The sequence below is a fragment of the Bos mutus genome, chromosome 9 (genome assembly GCF_027580195.1).
Source record: "Bos mutus isolate GX-2022 chromosome 9, NWIPB_WYAK_1.1, whole genome shotgun sequence".
NCBI classification, from domain to species: Eukaryota; Metazoa; Chordata; class Mammalia; order Artiodactyla; family Bovidae; genus Bos; species Bos mutus.
The window spans coordinates 40186573-40209892 of NC_091625.1; the positions used below are offsets into that span (position 1 = coordinate 40186573).

Below are 23320 nucleotides of genomic sequence, written 5' to 3' on the forward strand. Positions count from 1 at the left end.
ATCTTATTAATCAGTGCGAAAAAATTACAGCTGCTAAGTCACATCAGTTGTGTCCGACTCTGTGTGACCCCAGAGACAGCAACCCACAGGCTCCCCCGTCCCTGGGATTCTCCAGGCAAGAACACTGGAGTGGGTTGCCATTTCCTTCTCTAACGCATGGAAGTGAAAAGTGAAAGTGAAGTCGCTCAGACGTGTCCGACTTTTCGCGACCCCATGGATTGTACCCTACCAGGCTCCTCCGTCCATGGGATTTTCCAGGCAAGAATACTGGAGTGGGTTGCCATTGCCTTCTCCAAGGAAAATAAAAAAATAGTAAGCTAATATAATTTAGTATAATGTTTATAAATGTATTAGAAAGAGAATTACAGTGCTGTATTTCTTGGTAAAAAACTTAACCAAGAGTAGTTTGAACAGTGCTTTGCCTTCTCCTTATATAGAAAAACAGAGCCAGTAGAATAAACATCTTTTCTGTGCCTTGCAAATTGTCTTATTCTTTCCTACTAAATTTAGATCAGCTTCCAACATTTTATCCTTTTGCACATTGTGTCGTGAAATAGCCCTCAGTCAGTTCAGTTCAGTTGCTCAGTCATGTCCAACTCTTTGCAACCCCATGAACTGCAGCAGGCCAAGCCTCCCTGTCCATCACCAACTCCCAGAGTTCACCCAAACTCAAGTCCATTGAGTCGGTGATGCCATCCAACCATCTTATCCTCTGTTATCCCCTTCTCTCCTGCCCTCAATCTTTCCCACCACCAGGGTCTTTTCAAATACGTAAACTCTTCGCATAGGGTGGCCGAAGTATTGGAGTTTCAGCTTCAGCATCAATCCTTCCAGTGAACACCCAGGACTGATCTCCTTTAGGATGGACTGGTTAGATCTCCTTGCAGTCCAAGGGACTCTCAAGAGTCTTCTCCAACACCACAGTTCTAAAGCATCAATTCTTCGGTGCTCAGCTTTCTTCATAGTCCAACACTCACATCCATACATGACCACTGGAAAAACCATAGCCTTGACTAGATGGACCTTTGTTGGCAAAGTAACGTCTCTGCTTTTTAATATGTTGTCTAGGTTGGTCATAACTTTGCTTCCAAGGCATAAGCATCTTTTAATTTCATGGCTGCAGTCACCATCTGCAGTGATTTTGGAGCCCCCAAAAATAAAGTCAGCCACTGTTTCGCCATCTGTTTGCCTTGAAGTGATGGGACCAGATGCCATGATCTTCATTTTCTGAATGTTGAGCTTTAAGCCAACTTTTTCACTCTCCACTTTCACTTTCATCAAGAGGCTTTTGAGTTCCTCTTCACTTTCTGCCATAAGGGTGGTGTCATCTGCATATCTGAGGTGATTGATATTTCTCCCAGCAATCTTGATTCCAGCTTGTGCTTCTTCCAGCCCAGCGTTTCTCACGATGTGCTCTGCATATAAGTTAAATAAACAGGGTAACAATATACAGCCTTGACGTACTCCTTTTCCTATTTGGAACCAGTCTGTTGTTCCATGTCCAGTTCTAACTGTTGCTTCCTGACCTGCATACAAATTTCTCAAGAAGCAGATGAGGTGGTCTGGTATTCCCATCTCTTTCAGAATTTTCCACAGTTTATTGTGATCCACACAGTCAAAGGCTTTGGCATAGTCAATGAAGCAGAAATAGATGTTTTTCTGGAACTCTCTTGCTTTTTCCATGATCCAGCAGATGTTGGTAATTTGATCTCTGGTTCCTCTGCCTTTTCTAAAACCAGCTTGAACATCTGGAAGTTCACGGTTCACATATTGCTGAAGCCTGGCTTGGAGAATTTTGAGCATTACTTTACTAGCATGTGAGATGAGTGCAATTGTGCGGTAGTTGGAGCATTCTTTGGCATTGCCTTTCTTTGGGATTGGAATGAAAACTGACCTTTTCCAGTCCTGTGGCCACTGCTGAGTTTTCGAAATTTGATGGCATATTGAATGGAGCACTTTCACAGCGTCATCTTTTAGGATTTGAAATGGCTCAACTGGAATTCCGTCACCTCCACTAGCTTTGTTTGTAGTGATGCTTTCTAAGGCCCACTTGACTTTACATTCCAGGATGTCTGGCTCTAGGTCAGTGATCACACCATCGTGATTATCTGGGTCGTGAAGATCTTTTTTGTACAGTTCTTCTATGTATTCTTGCCACCTTTCTTAATATCTTCTGCTTTTGTTAGGGCCATACCATTTCTGTCCTTTATTGAGCCCATCTTTGCATGAAATGTTCCCTTGGTATCTCTAATTTTCTTGAAGAGACCTCTAGTCTTTCCCATTCTGTTGTTTTCCTCATTTCTTTGCATTGATCACTGAGGAAGGCTTTCATAGCTCTCCTTGCTATTCTTTGGAACTCTGCATCAGATGCTTATATCTTTCCTTTTCTCCTTTGCTTTTCGCTTCTCTTCTTACCTAAGAATTCCTTTATTGTGAAGTTTTTTGCTGTTGTCACTTCTTTTGGGACATCTTTTTGTGACAACTACTTCCCTCGTTTCAATAATTTTACCTTCACTAAATTCCTCTGACTGCGTCTCTAGTGTCTCTCAAACAGTGGTAGTGGCAACATTCCCACAATCAACTATTTTTTTCTGTTAATCCATTTATATTCAGTTTGAATTTCACCCCAATGTCATCATTTTTTCTTTCTTTGCCACATTTTTATCATTATCAGCCAGTTCTCTCAATTATCATTTTGTAAAATTTCACATGAGTTTATCATTGGGAGGCAAGAATATAAACCAACTACATGCTTCACTATCTGTAGGTGAACTAACAGATGAGAAGTTACCTTTTACCAACAGAGTTTGAAAAAAAGTGATGTGATTGGTCACTGAAATGATGTTCCTCTTATTAACACAGTGACTTGTGAACTGAAGTGCCAGCAAAGAAATTTGTGTTTATGTAGTTACTCACAATATACTGTAGTATGAAATTAGAACCATGTTGTTGGGGGACTGGTATTTAACTGAACTGTGGAAGCTGAAATTTGTGCATATGGGAAGCCTTGAAAGTGAGGGCTGACTGTAATTCAAAGAAGGTTGATCAGTTAAATAAATATTTTTTGGTTGGTTTTGATGAGATTGAGGATTACATGGACAATTTGATTTTTGAGCTATTGAATGCCTAATACATTTTACGTGGAAAAGTAATTTTGATGCTAATCTTGCAGCTTCTTTAATCCTCTTAGGTTATTCCTTACAGAGGACCTTCCATACTAACTTTCTAGAACAAAAACCTCTAGTTTTTTGTAAAAGTAAAATCAGTGGTGTTAAGAGAATAATAGTGGTAATGATTATGAATTCATTGTGAAGCAGTTGACATTGAAAGTAAATTTTAAAAAATGTTTCATATAGTATTGACATTCTAATAAATGAAGATAAAAATGTTAAATATGTTAAATCATTTTTATTTAGTCAGGTTGACTCCATTTTCACCGTCTTCATACTAGCAAATATTTTATTATGAAATGTGAAAGATAAGGTCTCACTCTGTGTTGGTTAAAACTGAAAAGTTAATTTATTATATGATTTCCTACAGGTGAACTGGCACAAAGGTTGATCTCAAGATGCCATTAGTGAAAAGAAACATTGATCCTAGGCACTTGTGTCACACTGCACTGCCTAGAGGAATTAAGAATGAACTGGAATGTGTGACCAATATTTCCTTGGCAAATATAATTAGACAACTAAGTAGCCTAAGTAAGTATTTTTACATCAATTAAAAATATTACTCACAAACCAGAATTACACATTGGGGTGTTAAAATAATATTCTTGTGACTAATTGGGGTGGGGGGATAGTTAATAAGAAGATATCTAATTATTTGGGGGGGGAAAGTGTCATTTTTAGTAAAATTAATGCATTTTAGAATCATTTCTTCTCTTGGATCTGGGAAAGGGAAATAAGGTCAGAATCTTTTAGGAACAAAATCACATGATGCGTAAGAATTACTGAGATTGTTTTAAAAATATTATTTGGACTATATAAAAGGTGGTGGTGGAGTTGTACTTTTGCTTGCTTGTTATCACTATTTACTTTTCTAGAGGCTTCAGGTATTTGTGTTTTGGGATACTAGTATCTCTTTATATATCTTATTAGCCTAGGGAAATATTTTTATATTATCAAATATCTAAAAGTGAACGATGTGGGATAGTAACTGACTAGTCAGAGGATTAGGTTAGTCAAGTGGATTGTCTAAAGGATATTAGGATGTGAGTCAAGTGTCTGATTTGCAACCTGAAGACAGACAGAAGGCCAGCAGGCTGCCCAGATAATAAAGGCCAATAGAAGGAACAGGTTAAGGGAGGAGGTGAAAGTCAGCCTGTTTCCATTATAAGATTTTATAACAGAGCTGCTAGGTTAAGGAATTAAGTTATTTCCCATTTATTCTAAATGTAATGTTAGAAAAAAATTTTTAAATCCAGTTTATCTTTTGAATTGAAGGATTTTCTTTTTATTAGACATTTATATTTTATTTTAAAGATAAAATAAGATGTTTTTGGTCTAGATATCATCTCTAAGTAGTCTTAGATTTATCAGCCATACCCACCTACACAGATTGTCCTTACTAGCCAGGATTGACTCCTCTTTTCTTTTCCTGTTAACTTTTGTCCTTTTATAATTGAGTACTTAACACAAGGTAAAATGAGGTAGTTAATCTGATTTGTTTCAAGTGAGAGCATTTGGACATATTTATGTAGCCAGAGCAATATAAAGTTGTATTTTCATGTTCTTGGTGAGAGCACTAAATTTCTACATTGCTTGTGAAATAGTTGTAAGAGTAAATTAAAAGAGTGTTTATTTGAATTTAAGTATATTCTTTGTTCCACTTGGTGTTGTTTTTTTTTTTTCCAGGTTAGATATTGGCTGTGAATCACTAACATATTGTTTACTTGTTTCTTTCTTGAGCAATTCAGTATAGACCTAGAAAATATTAATATATGATTAATATATTGTTTAAAGTCATTTCCTAGTACTAACTGGTTTTATGATATGTTATATTCTAATAATGTAACATAACATAACCATATAAAATTTATATATGCTATATGTAAATGGGTGCATCAGCTTGTTAATATTAAGAGCATAGAAATGACATTAATAAATTTGGTTAAAATATTTCTTTAAATTAAAATGAATGTTAGATCTAATATAGGCATCTTATTTTAGGTGTATTTTCAATATAGAATTTAGAACTAATGTAATGATTAAGAGTGTCAATTTTGCAGTATTAACCCATTTCTCACATAACGTAAAGAATTTTCATGTCTGATACAGACAGTCCATAATAAGCAACATCTGTTAGCCAGCACATGGTTATGCTGTAACCAAGCTCTGAAAATAGAAATACATTGTAAAATATAACTAAATTAGGCTTTGAGTGCTTCAGACTTGGAATCAGAGACTATAGAAGCATTTTCATGGTAGTTTGTAGAGATTCAAAAAAGAGAAAAAGCATAAAATATTGTAGCAAGGTATAACATTAGTTTACCACCCTAAAATTAAGCTCTCTGGCAGCTTTCCCACTTGACATAGTTGAGAACCTGGAATTAAATTTAAAAGGCCTCAAGATAGCCAGAATAAACAAGTCCAGGCTGAAGACCATGTACATAAAATAGCCAGTCGATCCCTCTCCAAGTTTGTTTGCTTTTACTTTGATAATTCAGACAGGTTGATGATGTGGTTTCCAAACATTCATGTTTCAGAGAATTAAAAAAGGAAATGTGGGGGGAGGGGGATGCCAATAACAGAAATAGGCATACTGAAGCCCATCAAAAGGTGTAGTTTATAGTGAAGGAAGAAGTGACATAAGAGGAAAACAACATTAAAAACTGGAAAGAGGCCATTTAATGTAACCGCATTTAATGTAAAATTATACACTTTAATGCTGTTGTTTCTCATAATCAATTTATGACTATGCGTCCTCAGAAACAGGTTAAATTATGTTTAATTTTTATTTAAGACAGGGAAACTTAGAGTAGATTTTATATCAGTTTCCATCCAAAACAGTTAAAATAATAATGCGTTAAATAATCTCTGAATTACTTATAAAGCTAGGCTATTCAGAATGGTTCTGCGTAATACATATTTTCACTTTGGTGCTAATCCTAGCACCAAAAGTGCTGTAGCACTTTCACAGTAGTGAAGGTCGACTCCAGGGCTCAGGTAGCTTGGGGCTGGACATTGTTCTGACCTCTTCCTTGCAAAAATATACATCCAGTTCAGTTGTTTTTCCTAGTAGAACACAGTTTTGTTTTATAATAGATAATTACTGAAAACCTAGAATTTGCTTTATTTAAATTTCTTCTGCTATACCAAAATTTTCCCCATTATTACTACTTCTACTTCAGTCGCTCAGTCATGTCCAACTCTATGTGACCCCATGGGCTGTAGCCTACCAGGCTCCTCTGTTCATGGGATTTTCCAGGCAAGAGTACTGGAATAGGTTGCCATTTCCTTCTCCAGGGGATCTTCCTGACCTTACTGTCTGAGCCACTAGGGAACCCCATGTCTTATTTAACAGCCATTGGAACTCTAATTATATGAGAGATCTTTTACCATTTTCTCTTCCCAAGGTCTTTCTCTTGTTGAATATAGCCACTTTGAGCTGCCAAGATGAGCTGATAGAGCCTACTTCTTGTTCTCAATCAGAAAAATTCACAGGTAGCAACGTAGATGGGTAAGAGGGTAGATAAATAGATTGGCTCTCTTTGCGACTCTATGGACTGTAGCCTACCAGGCTCCTCAGTCTGTGGGATTTTCCAGGCAAGAATACTGGAGTGGGTTGCCATTTCCTTCTCCAGGGGATCTTTCCAACCCAGGGATCAAACCCCGGGTCTCCCGCATTGTAGGCAGACACTTTACCGTCTGACCCACCAGGAAAGCCCTGTAAGACTAATTAGATAGTAGATAATGGACAGATAACACTGACTATTTTGCTGTGTGATGAAGGTACATGTTTTTTGTCCTAAAAGAACACACCCCATGTAGTTGAAGAGTCTAATATGATGAATGCTGAACCTATTCTGTGAGTTTCAGTGTAAGCATGTATATAATTAAAAACCATGAGTTTTAGATTATAGGAACTGAGAAAAGAGAGATAAGCATAGGTGAAGTCATAAGAGGAGGCTTACTGAATGAATGTGACTTGAACTGGGCCTTTAAGGAACAGAAGAATTTGGAAGATGTAGAGGAATAAAGAAGGAAGGCATTTCGACTTGTTCGAAGAAGTAGGCAAATGAATGGAAGCAAAAATAAATATATGAGAGGTTTTGTTTTTTTTTTGGCTGCACAGCATGTTGAGGTCTTAGTTCCCCAACTCGAGATCCCTGCAATGGAATCACAGTCTTAACCACTGGACTGCCAGGGAAGTCCATGTGAGACAGATTAAAGGTACAAATGATATTAGATATGTATGGTGGAGCTTGATAAAGAGGATAGTGTTAGATGAGAGGATTTAGATTTTAATATCAGAGATGAGACCTCATAGCTCCTTGGGTAGAGACGGTAGTATAATAAGTTTAGTTGAAATTCAGGTACATAGACAATTAACTTTCCATTGCGAACTTTATTCATTTCATCTCTCTCTGGGGTAGAAGGAGGAGGTAGATTTAGAAAGTGAGAAGGGACATGAAAATAGAACAAATGGGATGTCTATTGTACGTCAGTGCTTTGGCACTTAAACCTGAAGTGGGGGAAGTGTAGACTCTTTTTTAAAAAATCTGTTTAAAAAAGAAAAACAACAAACCCAAAACCTGTGGGCTCTCTTTCCCAAAATATACAAGTGCATTAAAAATCTGCATATAATTTCAGGTGGTATACAGACTGTAAGTTAAAGATCCGTGTATTAAACTAAGTTCTTTCAGGAATAGAATTGTCTCTTCCATCTTTGTATCCCTAACATTTGATGAATAAATGAGTAACTTTATACTTGCCTTTTCTTCCACCTGTAATGCTTCCCTTATCTGCCAGAGAAACTATCTCTGGAAGTTTCTGTAATACCATCCCACACCCAAAAGTTTAGATGCTTCTTTCTGTGTGCTCTGTGGCTCTGACCTTGTTTTATAGTTAGAGCTGCCTGTTGTTAAGCTCCTGTCCTGTATCAGATACTCTACCCATTGCCCTTCCCCCTGACTGTTTTTTTTTTTTTTTTTTGCTTCTTTTCCTTATAATTTCTTTGAAGGAGATATTTTTATTTCTATTTTACAGGTGAGGAAATTTATGCCAAGGCCTCAGAGTGAATGGAACAAAGATTTGGACTTAATTGTTAAATTGGTTTTCAGTTTTATTTAAATGTCTGTTTCTCCCTCTGTTCAAAACTCGTCGGTTGCAGAGACCTTCTTCCAATCATTTTTCTGTCTCCAGGGTCTAGAACGTTGTCTGGCATTTTGGTTTAAAGAATATATGTGAGCGAGTGAATGTGTATAAAATTATCCTTTTTCTCTTAATTTTAAAGAAATTAAAATTCTGATTTTTTTTGCCTAAAGATTATAAAATCTTCTAGGATAGGAATTTTATGTTTTATTTTTTGGTGTCTTCAGTAGGAAATAACACCTACCAGGCACAGCGTGAACCCTCAGTAAACGTTTGTTGATTTAACTGATAATGTACTAAAGTGCTTTGGAAAAAAACAGCCGTTGTTCAAATGTAAACTGGTGAGATTAATGAATTCATTATGTAAGTATGTAAGTACCCTCTTACAGGATATAGAGCTTACTGTTGAGCCTCATTTAACCTAGACAGTATGCTTGGGTCTAAGTTGTCTTGATTTAGGAAGATAATTTTTTTTAATTCAAGGTGTAGATAGTAATTGACTTATCTTTATATTGTGAGTATTCATTTGTTTATATATTATAAATACAATTGAATATTTTTAAATTCTAGGTCATCTGAAACTTCTCCCTGGCTTTTTTATTAGATAGAAAATTTTATTTCTCCTTTTCAAATGGGATTATTTTGGTTTATTCTTTTCATAATGGAAATTTACATGACTGGAGGAATACAGTGATTCTAGATTTATGATTTTTTAAGAAACTAGAATGAGATAAAATGTAAAATATATCTCATAAATTTTCAGAATCTATGTTTTGAGCATACCTGAGATTTGGTTATCTATTAGGTTTATGAAGAATCTTGCATTGTGTTACTTGGCCTGAAATTCAGTTCTAGTATGGACTGTGTTTATGATTGCTGATTTGGGATTAAGAGATGTATTATTTATATTTACTTTACATCATAACTTTTCTAACCCTTAACAGGTGTATAAAGGGAAGTGAAAGTGGTGTATAGATAGGGGTGAAACAGGAGAGTATTTCCATTTTAGCCACAAGTCACCTACCAGAAAGTGGTAGATCTAGTATCTAAAGCCATATTTCCTAGTGTTTGTTTTTTCCTACTGTATCACAGCTAGATTACCGTAGGTGAGGGTTTAAAGTTTAAACTAGTTTCAAATAAATATCGAATTCATTGGGGCAGCATTTTAAATGTTAAATTGGTTTATATTTATCTCTGATAACTTTAAGCTTTATGGTATATGTTTCATTTTTGCTTAGGTAAATATGCTGAGGATATATTTGGAGAATTATTCAATGAAGCACATAGTTTTTCCTTCAGAGTTAACTCATTACAAGAACGTGTGGACCGTTTATCTGTCAGTGTTACACAGCTTGATCCTAAAGAAGAAGAATGTAAGTTTATGCATATTTTCTTTCACATGTATGTTTTTGGTTAGGTAGGATGAGTGAAATATATATAAGAACAGTATTATACATGAATTTATTAAAAAAAAAAAACACTGGGAGAAATGTGCTTCAGTTAATCAAAGAGACACACAAAAAACGTGAATTTACTACAAATCTTTTTTACCCACGATCTTTGTTGTACATGTTCTAATAGATTGGTGGCTTATCTATAAATGCCATTAGCATGATTCTCCTGAGTTGTCCACTCTTTTTTTCTTCTTTTTGTATATTAAATAGCTCTTCATTTTTTGACGTAAAATTTTTTTAAGCCAGACTTTTCTTCCATTTTCTTTCTCTTTTCTTTCTCCCTTATAATTTTTATTTATTTATTTATGACTGTGCTGGGTCTTCACTGCGTGAGGTGGAGGCTTCTCACTGCAGTAGTTTCTCTTGTGGCAGAGCACATGCTCTAGGCATGCAGGCTTTAGTGATTGTGACCTGTGGGCTCAGTATCGCCCTTATAATTTATTTGTATACTTTTGTCTTAAAAATAAAAATTCTTTGAAAATTATCTGAAATTCTTAGGCTTGATTTTTTTTTTTTTTAAGAATGAAATTCCTTTTATATGTGCATATTGCTAAGTCACCAGAATCTGATCTGGTTATTTAAATGTTAATTCCCATTTTAAATGAACATTCCCTCCCCCACCCCCCCCCACAAAAAAAAACTCTAAATTGCTAATATACAGGACAAAAATGTTCTATACTGAGATATTAAGCTAGGGATATCAGGCTTAAAAAAATCACATTACAGGCTAAAATAATGGTAAAAACTTTAGTGGTAAAATATTTCATGCATTGATAGAGTACATTGAATGTTGTTGTTTCTCAAATGGCTCTGTTTTTTTTTGTTTGTTTTTCTACCAAGAGAAATGAAATTATTAAGAACATAATTTTTACTTATCTGCCCTAGAGAATTATAATTGTAAGTTATTTATCTCTAAACTTGAGCAATAAAAATATTAAAGGATATCACTGGAAAAATCAAAAGGTAGTTTTGCTACCTTTTATATAGCAAATATATAAAATATAATGATGTTTTAGTGATTGAACCAACAATTTCTGACATAACCTAATTTAATGCCTAAATAAGGAGAGGTGAATACTTCCTATGCCAAGTTTCCTCTGTATGCAAAGATATAAACTCATAGGTCTAGATATGAGAAAAAAACCAAAACAGTACTTAAAAAAAAAAAGAAGAAAACTTTATTGAGGTATATTTCATATACCCTACAATTAACTCTTGTAAAGTTAAAGTGTATGATTCAGTGGTATTTAGTATTTTCACTGTTATGTGACTATCACCACAGTTGGTTTTAGAACATTCTCCTCACCCCAAAAAGAAACCCTATATCTAGTGGAGTTACTTCTCATCTCCCCTTCTCCATGGCCTCTAGCAATCACTGTATACTTTCTATCTCTTTGGATTTGCCTATTCTAGACATTTCATATAAATGGAATCTTATAGCATATGATTTTCTGTGACTGGCTTCTTTCATTTCTTAGAATAATATTTTCAATACTGGTTCATTTCATAGAATGTATTGACATTTCCCTGATGACTAATGATGTTGAGTATCTTTTCATGGCTTATAAGCTATTTAGAGACAAGTCACCCAGCAAGAAAGTGGTGGATAGGATTAAAACCAGGGTTTTCATCCTAGTTACTCTGAGTGAAGTGGACCAAGTGCACAATTTTGAGAGACTGTACAAACAGGGAGTGGATTGTTGGCATTTGGGTGACATGAAATGAGGGAAAGTCAGTCTGGTCATTCCAGATCTTTCTTTTGTCCGGGATATCTAGATGTCTGTCTCATACCTCTTGTTTTTAAATGTTAACAACTGCAACTAGTTCAGTTAAAAGCAAGTAAAACAAAAATGATTCTCTTTGTGCAAAGGGCTGGATCTGGACTTTACATTGTACCAGAAGTCTTATGACAAAATTGTCATAGATAGTTAGCATGTGCTTGTTCCTTTAATAAAACTACAGTTAAATGCAATTCACAGTGATGTATAAATGTAAAAAAATAATAAAAAAAATAGTGATCTGATATTTTTAAGGAAACAGGGTTTAAATGATTTACTGGTCATTTATGTATCTGCTTTTGGAAAACTTTTCAGATCCTTCTCCTATTTTTAATTTGGATTATTTTTCCTTTTACTATTGAGTTATGCAAATTCTATACATATATATTCTGGATCCAAGTCCCAAATCTTATGATTTGGAAAGATTTTCTCTCATTCTGTGGTAATTTTTTTCTTGGTGGTATCCTTTGAAACTTATTTGTGTATACATGTTCAGTTACACATCATGAAATTCTTGAAATAAAAATCACTGCTAATATTTAAAAAAGATTTTATGGCCATACTTTCAAATATATGATTTGTATTCAAAATTTCTTTTAAAATAATTTAAATATGTAAGTTACAAGTGCTTTTCATCTAAAATATATACAAGCAGCTTTTGCATTCCCATTAAAATTGAAAATGAAAATATAGATACTAGTAAATAAGATAGTTTTAAGTGTTTAAAAAAATTCTTAATGTGCCAACAACTATCAGAATTATTTAGTTTCCTTTAAAATTATATGAAGCATTGGGGAAGAATTCAGAATCTTAAAGTTGAACTACTTAATTTGAAATTGTCTTGGGGATGTTGGATAGAGGAATTTTCAAAGTTATTTAACCTATATTTTTTTAATTCCATTAAAGTTCAAATAAAATAACATTGTGAGTAGAATAATAAATTACAGAATGTAACATCAGTATTTTGGGTTTTTTAATTACCATTAAATAGTAACAGAACTATCATAAATAATTTAGAATGGGTAAAAAACTGAGTTTTAAACAAAGATCTGTGCAATTATATTTAGTTCAATATGTTTACAAACATTTTGCTGACTTGCTGGGTTATATAACACTAATATGTCATTGTTGGCAACTGCAAGGGGCTTTGTCACATTGGTCTGTTAACAAATGAAAGAAATGATAATTAAGAGGAACTGAAGAATGAAAAATGCTTATTACTTTACATGTTCTTTATACTCTTTACTAAGAAAGTTTTGGGAGATTAAACACTAGGTTTTATATTTAATAGTTAATAAGTGAGATAGGAGAGTGGCAAGAATTGGTTCATTTTGATTGCAGAAAAGAGAGGCCACTTCTAACATGAGCCAGAGGAACAGTATACGGTATTGTGGCAAAGAGATTAGCCTCAAAGGCAGACAGATCTGCGTTTTCTGTTCTAGCTCTACTGTTTATTAACCAATTTATCTTGGCCCAGTTATGTAATATTTTCTATGTTTACAAATGACATAATAACTCCTATCTCATTAAGTTATTATAAAGGTTAAGTAAAAATTAGTGAAAACATCTACCACTGTAGTTTGTACTCATTAAATATCTGTCATACTACTCTTTAGTGATAGTGGAAAAATTTTTTTTCCTTTGAATTTTATTTTGTTGTTTTTAAGTGTGTTACAAGTCAGGTAGCAGTGGAATTGCTGGGGATGCAGTCATATTGTGGCTGTTGCACAGCCAGCCTTACTGCTTCATTTATTTCATAGATCCAAACATTTGTGTTGAGTGTATTTTATTTGTGAGGATGAAAGAGATACTATTTTAGGGAGAAAAATAATTTAAGACTCGTTATGATTATTTAGTACTGACCTTTTTATGGCATAAAGCATATGTCATACCAAAAACTAAAAACCATTTGCAAATACGTATATTTTAATATAAAGTCACCTAATTTTTTAATATCAAGAAATCACTCTAAGAGTTAAGAATCTAGTATTTTGGCACATTTTTATTTAAACATGCTGCATAGTCCAAAAGAAGATGAGTAAATAAAGTTATTTTAAATTCTCATATGTATCACTTACTTACTAGAGGTACTGTAAGTAATAAATTGTGTTACTTACTAGAGGTACTAATGTATAAGACAGGTTCAGTCTTTAAGAACTTGTAGTTAATTGGAGATCTTTATAGTACAAGATAAAAGAAAAGTGAAACAGGCAATAATACAGATTGCCCAGTACTTGAAAATTTCATTTTCTTTACAATAGATTTGTTTTAACTTTATAGTCCATGTTATAATATTAATAATCTCTATAGCTAGAGGGCAATACTGTATTTAGCCCAGAATGCCACTAATAGTGAAGTAATTCCTTCAGTGTTATTGGTATAAGCTAAATAAAAGTAATAAAGGGAGATGGAAAAAAGATTATAGGAAAAAAAGAGGAAAATGTAGTTTGATGGGCGCTAGTATGATAAGTAGAGAAAAGAAAAAGATGTTTTGATGGAAAATGAAAAATGTGCTTCAGGTGTTATTAGAGCTTTCTGAGCCTTAGAAATAAGAGGTTGCATTAAGGCCCATCTAATTGGGAAAATAAAGCACAAAATGATTTGTGATGTAATAATAAGAACATTTATTTTAAAAATGTGGTTCCTGATTCATAAGCCACCTCAGTCACAGCCTTTTGACTTTTAAACAAATGCCATGTATGAATTTGTCCTTACGTTAAATCATGTTAGTAAAATAAAATGATACATGTTGGATTTTTGTTTTAGTATCTTTGCAAGATATAACAATGAGAAAAGCTTTCCGAAGTTCTACAATTCAAGATCAGCAGCTTTTTGACCGCAAGACTTTGCCTATTCCATTACAAGAGACATATGATGTTTGTGAACAGCCTCCGCCTCTCAATATACTCACTCCTTACAGGTCAGTAGGCTAATAAATAAGAAGGCTGGTTACTTATCTCAGACTTCAAGTTCAAAGAGGTCTAACTTGAAATGTTAAATCCCCAAACATTTTTTATTTCACTGGATTCCTGACCAGTGCAGAGACCCCCTCCGTAGCTAACACCTTTAGAAAACCTTTGCTTTATTTACTAGGTGAAGTCCCAGGATTCTGACATACAAATCAAAGGAGTTGTTTTGACAAATGTTTTTAAGAAAAGCCAATGACAAATATTACTCTAAAGGGATGAGGAGTTGTTATTGTTTTTTTAATTTAATTTCTAATTTGATGGAAAACAAAAAATAAAGAGTTCAAAATCTCACCACATTAATAAAATAAATATCATTTTTTCTTGTTCTTATCTACTCTTTATCTGTATGTTTCATATTTCTGTGTTATGACTATGTAGTATCTGTTTTTAATTTTTTTTTTGCCATTTAAAAAAATCTAGAGTTATTCAGCCTTTCTTTGAGTGTTTCACATAAATTGTTAAATGAGGAATTTAAGAGGCACAACACATACCCTAAATGAAATGGTATTTGGATAGTTATTTGAAACTATGTCAGTATGCAAGTCATTGGATATAACTATTACTATTAGAATGACTATTTGGTGACATTTTTTTTCTGTTTGATAAGACTATAAGTAAGAAACCCTGTATAGTTTCTCTGTTCTGTCATCTTTTCAGGCTTTTATCTTCGGCAGAATCATTGGTAATTATTGAAATTTCCCACAGGACTTATAGAAAACCTTGTATCCAGTAGAAGTTAGGGATGAAAATTATCCAGTTGTACTTTAAATTATTAACACAAACTCTGCAAAACTTCTGGTTTTCCGTTTTCCTTAGTTTCCTGTCTGATTTATGAGAAATGTTCTATTGGTGCATATTGTGATTTACTTTGCCAGTATTTTTACACATGCTGTATTTTCTTAATGTAAGAAGAAACAATTTTAGTAAAATAATTTCTATTCTGATTGCCTAAGTCTTACTAATGTATATTTTCATTGATATTTTATATTTCAGAGATGATGGTAAAGAAGGTTTGAAGTTTTATACCAATCCTTCATATTTCTTTGATCTTTGGAAGGAAAAAATGTTACAGGATACAGAAGATAAGAGGAAGGAAAAGAGGAAGCAGAAGGTATTACAAGAAATTCAGAAAATTGAAGTTAGTTTTCATGTATTTGTGTTTTGTTGCATATGTGGAACCTTATTAATTCTGTACTTTGACAGTTTTATTTTATTTGGTCCATATAGTAACCACACAGAAAGATCACAGTCCAGTGGGGTGCAAATATGGTGTGATAAGTGTCCTAACAGAGGTATGCACAGAGAGTTTGAGTAGCACAAAAGAGCACCAGCTTTAGACAGGGTGGGCCTGATAAACACTTCAACAAAGCTTGTAATGAATCTCAAAGAACAAATAGGAATTAAGTGGACCAGGGAAGAGAAAGGCATTCTACTGAAAAAGAACAAAGGAACATTGTACGGATATTGGTAAAGTAGATTAGTTAATATTATCTTACCACAGAGCATATCCTAAATGCCCTGAAAAAGTTATAACATGTTATCTGTCTGCTGTATTGTCATTTTCTGTTTTCTGATGAAATTCACTTGGATCTGTTTATTCCATATTAATGATAACTAGAAATATAAAAAGAAGCAAGTTGGATTTAGGCAGAATTATGAAGGAGGAGCCTGATAGACTGCAGTCCATGGGGTCGCTAGGAGTCGGATACGACTGAGCGTCTTCACTTTCACTTTTCACTTTCATGCATTGGAGAAGGAAATGGCAACCCACTCCAGTGTTCTTGCCAGGAGAATCCCAGGGACAGGGGAGCCTCGTAGGCTGCCGTCTATGGGGTCGCACAGAGTCAGACATGACTGAAGCGACTTAGCAGCAGCAGCAGCATGAAGGTGGCAAAGTTTGTCTTTATCATCCCTCTGTTTCTCCTGTAGCTACTTCTGCTTTCCCTGCACTACCCCATAATGCTGCATGTTATTATTTTCTGCACTAGACAGTGTACCAGTGTTCTAGCCAGAATTTGCAAACTGGTGACTGGTAGCCCAGGCTACGCTTGCAAGCAGTTTTGTTTGACAAACACAGTGGTTTTTAAACTTTTGAACTGAAATCCCTTAGATGGCCATGCCCATCTAGTTCCCTGCAGGCCTCATCTTATATCTGACTGTTACCATTCAAATATGTTACCTGCTTGACCCCTTTGGCATTTGACTTTTTTGTACCTTTCCTTTCTATACTTTTTCTCCCACAGTTTGAGTCACTTTTTGTTTTATTTTTCAAATACCCTATTTTCTGTTGAGTGACACGGTTATTATGGTTTAATTGGGTAATTGGATTTTTTTTCTAATGTATTGGCTAGCTAATTAGTCACTTCTCAGATCACATAACCTTAGTACTAATTTCAAGTTTGGGCTGGAAAAATTGATGGTAGAAATTTCACTCATTATATCAAAAACTAATAGATGAGGGAGCAGAGTTGACAAATCTTTTTTCATCTGAAAGGACTTTCTGACCTCAAGTTTTATTCCTCAAATATACTGTTTTTATCTGATATATCAATTCCAAGTAGACGTTAAAAAAGCATTAGAAAATGGGATTACAAGCAAACTCCTAATATTTAACTCTGAATGCACAAATGAACTGTCTCTGTTGTTATTTTTACTATACTATGATGGGTTGCTTTTTCGATATTGATGTTAGAATTCTATTTTGATTGTTTTAACCTCTTTTTAAAAACATAGAACTTCAGCATTTGGCTTTGTTTCAATACATCTGTTATAGCAGAAAAATCTAGATCGTCCTCATGAACCAGAAAAAGTGCCAAGAGCACCTCATGACAGGCGGAGAGAATGGCAGAAGCTGGCCCAAGGTCCAGAGCTGGCTGAAGATGATGCTAATCTCTTACATAAGCATATTGAAGTTGCTAATGGCCCAGCCTCTCATTTTGAAACAAGGTTTCTTTTCTTTTGTTTGTTTTTTAACAAAATTAATGATAAAACACTGGCTTTATTTCTAGTATCTATGTGTCTAAGTCTTAGGTCCTGAACTGTTGAATTGATAGACGCTGTTCTATAAGTATTGAGATGATTTTGAAACCCTAACCACTGTGAGCCTACTGAAGTCTGATCTTGGGCAGGTCATTTTCATACCTGGATTTCAGTTTCGTCATTTGTAGAAAGAAGTGGTTGAAGCAGATGATATTCAGCTTCATTTTAACTTTCATATAAAGTCTCAGGTCCTTCTCAGTAGTTCAGGCCAAGTCTGTTAAAATTTCATAACAGAGTAATGGGGGTCTGGATTTTTTTTTTGACGTTATTGATTCACTATATATAAAATAGGAGTTTAGAAGGGGTTATATTTTTGTTCTTTTTCTTTCCCCTGATTCCCTTTCTGTGTCGCATTTTCTACCTCAGATATATCAGGACTTTCAAACAAAATCACTCATCCTCTTTTGCAGAAATATACAATAGGTCCTTTTCCTTTCTCAATAGCCAAGGGCCCTATCTAACTAACATGCAACCCTAACAAACATTATACTAGTATCTCTCTGTGAAGAAATTTGTGTACAGTTGATTTTAGTTATTATTATATATCTTATAGTTATTGATTTTTTTCAATGGAAAAAGCACTTAAGACTTTCTTTTGAATAATACCTATAAATGATTGGGTCATAAATGTAAATTATCTTGTTCTATTTTAAGAGTAATATACATGATACTGTCTACATACAGTACTGAAAGAAAGATGCTGAAAGAATTGATTTTTCAAATTAACAATCGATAGACAAACATCTGTTTCTAATCACTGTTAAGTAATTGAGATATTGCTGACCCAATAGCATAAATATAATCATTTCTAATTTGCTTTATACACATCTTTTAAATCCAGCTTTGTCCGCAGAGTGCACTATAGTCAGTAAACATTTATAAATCTTCACATGCCCAAAGTATCTAAAATTTTGCTTAAATCTGTTTTAAGTCACATGTTATGTTACTCGGCTATTTTCTGAGTACTCTAACACCTTTGAAAACATGAAAAAGACAAAAACAATGTAGTTAGGGATCTCTGTGCTACTAGTATCATTGAGACCTATCTCCCCTGGGTTCCAAGACATTTGGAAGTCATTTAGGTTTAAAAGAACAACAGGATATTCTGGTATATAAAATTTTCATATTCTAGGTTTTTGTCATTAGCATCTTATTAAGAAACTAAACCCACTCCAGTGTTCTTGCCTGGAGAATCCCAGGGACGGGGGAGCCTGGTGGGCTGCCGTCTATGAGGTCGCACAGAGTTGGACACGACTGAAGTGACTTAGCAGCAAGAAACTAAATAGAGGCAGATAGCTTTGAACACAACTTGCCTAAAAGTTAACTACTGTCTTGTTTATCAGATTATGAATGTAACACTTTTTACCTTTGTGAGCTGTTAGTATTATATTGTAAAGTAATAAAATAACTGAAGGTCATCATAATAACTTGAATCAGCAAGGAAAGGTTGCATTATGAGCAGCATTCTGTGTTTTAAAAGCAGGATAAATTTCTGAAAGAAGTTTCCTAAAAGTAGTTAAAATATTGGCATTCAAAGGATAAACCTTAAATATCTCATGTAAAACACTTTATTTGAGCAATAATTCAAGAAAGATACACTAATTTATTATTTTTTTCTAGACCTCAGACATATGTGGATCATATGGATGGATCTTACTCACTTTCTGCCTTGCCATTTAGTCAGATGAGTGAGCTCCTGACTAGAGCTGAGGAAAGGGTCTTAGTCAGACCACATGAACCTCCTCCACCTCCACCAATGCATGGAGCAGGAGATGCGAAACCCATACCCACCTGTATCAGGTATGTCAGAACAAGCACATAATGTGTTTATCACAGGTGTTGGTAGCCTTTTTCTTTAAGGCCCTTGTAATAAATATTTTCGGCCTTAGGAAATATGGCTTCTGTCACAACTGCTCAACTCTGACACTGATGAATGGAAGCAGCCATGAACTATACATAAACAAATGAATATGTTTGTGTTTCAGCAAAGTTTTATTTATAAAAACAGGGATTAGTTAAGATTTGGCCCATGGGATGTAATTTGCCAGTCTCTGATAAGAGCTCACACATTCTCTTGGGAAAATTTAGCTAATAATCATTTAAAGATAAATGTGTTTTGTTTTATTATAGCTTTGTTCTCAAGCACATGATGTGCAATATATTAATAAAAATAAGAATTTTGGGTATGTGGTTAAGGACAAAGAAATGGGAATCAAAGATTTAATTATAAATGTTAATTTGATGTTGGGGAAATAATTCAAGAATTTGAGAGAGAATAAGCAATTGCTCATAATAATCTTTCAGTAAAGCTTTTTGAAGTTTAATTTTGTCCAGCATTGCCCACATTACAATTTTTAATAGAGAATTAGAAATAAGCTTTACAGTTTTCAGTTTAAAAAAAATCAAGCTTATATCACATACTCAATTTGATGTTCCATCCTTAGGAAGGAAGAGGGACATCAGTTTCCTTTGTGGTTTGTAATTAGTTGTCACTGATTTAACTGAAATGACATATGATGAATCTTAATAGCTTCAATATGAATACAGTATTATTTGGGCCACAGGTATTGCTACAAATGTTGTAGTATGATAAATATTGAGCCATTATGAAGACTCATATTACAGTGTAAAATTGAGCATTTTATTTATCAAAGTAAGTATAAAATGCTTATAGATGTGAAAGTTGTGTGAGCAGATGAGTCCATTTAGAATATTAGAAATCACAGCACCATGTATTAATTTTTTTAATAGAGTACTTTTGGTTTTCATTTCATTCTAAATATTGATGAAGAATTTTTAATTTTTATAGGAACATGTTAATGCATCTACCTTGATATAATTACTGGTAGCCATTTATATTTTGTGTGGTTAGTCTTTTCTCTTTAAATAACTTGCTAGGATCTCTTTTTCATTTCAGTTCTGCTACAGGTTTGATAGAAAATCGTCCTCAGTCACCAGCTACAGGCAGGACACCTGTGTTTGTGAGCCCCACACCCCCACCTCCTCCACCACCTCTTCCATCTGCCTTGTCAACTTCTTCATTAAGAGCTTCGATGACTTCAACTCCTCCCCCACCAGTACCACCCCCACCTCCACCTCCAACCACTGCTTTGCAAGCTCCAGCAGTACCACCACCTCCAGCTCCTCTTCAGATTGCCCCTGGAGTTCTTCACCCAGCTCCTCCTCCAATTGCACCTCCTCTAGTACAGCCCTCTCCACCAGTAGCTAGAGCTGCCCCAGTATGTGAGACTGTACCAGTTCATCCACTCCCACAAGGAGAAGTCCAGGGGCTGCCTCCACCCCCACCACCACCTCCTTTGCCTCCACCTGGCATTCGACCATCATCACCTGTCACAGTTGCAGCTCTTGCTCATCCTCCCTCTGGGCTACATCCAACTCCATCTACTGCCCCAGGTCCCCATGTTCCATTAATGCCTCCATCTCCTCCATCACAAGTTACACCTGCTTCTGAGCCAAAGCGTCATCCATCAACCCTACCAGTAATCAGTGACGCCAGAAGTGTACTTCTGGAAGCAATACGAAAAGGTAATATTCTCAAGAGCCTTTAAAAGCAATAGTAGCATTGAGAACCTTTCTGAATATTTGAGACAGTAATGTTTTCTTCATTTGTAAAATTTTAGATGATCATGTTTTTTGCACAAATAGCCTTTAGAAAGTAGAGCTATGGTCAGTTTATATTTTAAGTAATTTTCAAGAAAATTTATCACATTAATCATTTTATCTTCATACTTGGTAGGGATTCTTAAAATGTTTAGGTAATGAATGGGAAATTTTAAATATCAGACTTAAATGTTATGGAAAATTTAATTAAAACTCTTTGTATTATACTTAATATGTATATTAACTACTTTAAAAATGGTATTTTCTTCAGTGTTAAGGCTGTCCATTTGGTGTATAAGTGACACTTGCTTTACTAGTACCTCAAAAGGATTTAGGTTCCTACCTTAGTAACAAAGGAGCAACATGTCATACTATATGCCAGGCACTAACAGTATAGAATGAACAATAGTGCCTTTCTGTCAAGTACTGGGGAGAATAAAGCCACAGAAAATATGCTCAACATTGTTTAACTATTTGACCATAGAGGTAAATAACAAACAAAAAAATGTATCACCTGGTTAACTTTAGGTGACGGTGAGTAGGGAAGCACAATAGACTGTTATGGCTAAATAAACTATAGACATCCTCTGGGATATGTGGTAAGTTTCATCAAATACTATCACAGATAATAACATAATAAAATAATTAATGTTTCTCTAAATATGATTCCTTCAAATTGTTTTTAATAGGTCTTGCTTTTTACTTTCCTGTTAGTATTTCTTATGTGTACTTGATTTTATTACATTAATAATGTCTAATAATATAATATCTACTACTAATAATAAAATCTAATATATCTAATAATAATATCTAGTGTTTTGGTTTACAATGAACGTTTGGATTTACTCTATCAGGTATTCAGCTACGAAAAGTCGAAGAGCAGCGTGAACAGGAAGCTAAACATGAACGCATTGAAAATGATGTTGCCACCATCCTGTCCCGTCGTATTGCTGTGGAATACAGTGATTCAGAAGATGATTCAGAATTTGATGAAGTAGATTGGTTGGAGTAAGAAAAAATGCATTGATAAATATTACAAAACTGAATGCAAATGTCCTTTGTGGTGCTTGTTCTTTGAAAATGTTTGGTCATTCCAGTGTTTTGCTTTCTTTTCCTTAAGGTAAATAACCCTTTTCCTCCATAATTTTTGATTTTTAAGAAAAATATTAGCACACATTTCAAATTAAATGTTTTACAGTGGCTTATCTTTTTTTATTTTTCCCTGAAAAGACATCATTTGGTCAAATAAACCACTAAGTATTAAGCATGGACAGCTGTTGTTAGAGTAGCAGATTCAGTTTTTTGATATATCTTAATTGTGCACTTTGTGAATTTTAATTTAAAGAAAGCAACTGAGATTAAAAATCTTGCGGGCAGCTGTATCTATTAATGAGCCTTATCCCATTTCCTGGTGTTTTAAAAGAAGAAACACTGCCTTGATTATATGAATACACTCAGAAAGTACATTTAGCTTGTAGTATTGAATTCTCTTAAAGGAATGCTTGAATTTTTTTAATTATTGTTTTATTGTTTTAAAATACTTGCCTTATTTGAATGTTTAGCAGTATCCCCTTCCTACTTATATATTGTGTGATACAATTTTGCTTGCTGGTAAGAGTTTAAAAAATTTCCATGTGAAATACACTGACATAAACCATGTAACTTACATAACTGTTAAGAATAACAGTCTGATTTAATAAATGGTTCATTTTAAAGGTTCATGGGTGTTTCCTCTTTGAATAAAACTTTCTGATAGTTTATCAAATAATATAAGCTCTAAACAGTCAATGGAAAATTTAAAAGCTACTTATGCTGTATAATTTCCTTAAGGTAGCTTTTATGTCATTTTTCCTAAAGTCAAAAAATCAATATTTTCCAACTCCTTATGCTCATAAATTAAACTCTGAACTTGCTCTTTAATTTTAGCACATCTTGACTTCAGTTCAACAGCATTCTTGAAATTACACTTTGCAATGATAAAATTAGTTGTTAATATTTACACAGTCCAGTTTCAGGGATGGAGGAGAAATAGCATCCGTATCAGATTATTTAGTATGAAGAAAAGACTAAATGATGTTTTGGTAATTTGACTGTGAAAATGACTGGAATCTTTATCCTTGCCTATATCACATCAGTAGAGGGGT

At 34.2% G+C, this 23320-nt stretch overlaps 1 protein-coding gene across 4 annotated transcripts in view; it reads left to right on the plus strand.

Moving 5' to 3' along the window:
* WASF1 (WASP family member 1) overlaps positions 1-22885 on the plus strand; it is a 69771-nt gene extending 46886 nt beyond the window's left edge. For 2 of the 4 annotated variants that reach the window (XM_070376478.1, XM_070376479.1), the window contains exons 2-9: positions 3541-3701; positions 9554-9688; positions 14314-14467; positions 15510-15654; positions 17290-17462; positions 19176-19355; positions 20473-21101; positions 22031-22885. In XM_070376478.1, coding sequence (XP_070232579.1) covers positions 3569-3701; positions 9554-9688; positions 14314-14467; positions 15510-15654; positions 17290-17462; positions 19176-19355; positions 20473-21101; positions 22031-22188 — 1707 coding nt within the window. In that variant the 5' untranslated portion in view covers positions 3541-3568 and the 3' untranslated portion in view covers positions 22189-22885. The remainder of the gene's footprint in view (positions 1-3540; positions 3702-9553; positions 9689-14313; positions 14468-15509; positions 15655-17289; positions 17463-19175; positions 19356-20472; positions 21102-22030) is intronic. The other 2 variants (XM_005890229.2, XM_070376480.1) reach the window with 2 other exon arrangements.
* Positions 22886-23320: the final 435 nt, after the last annotated feature.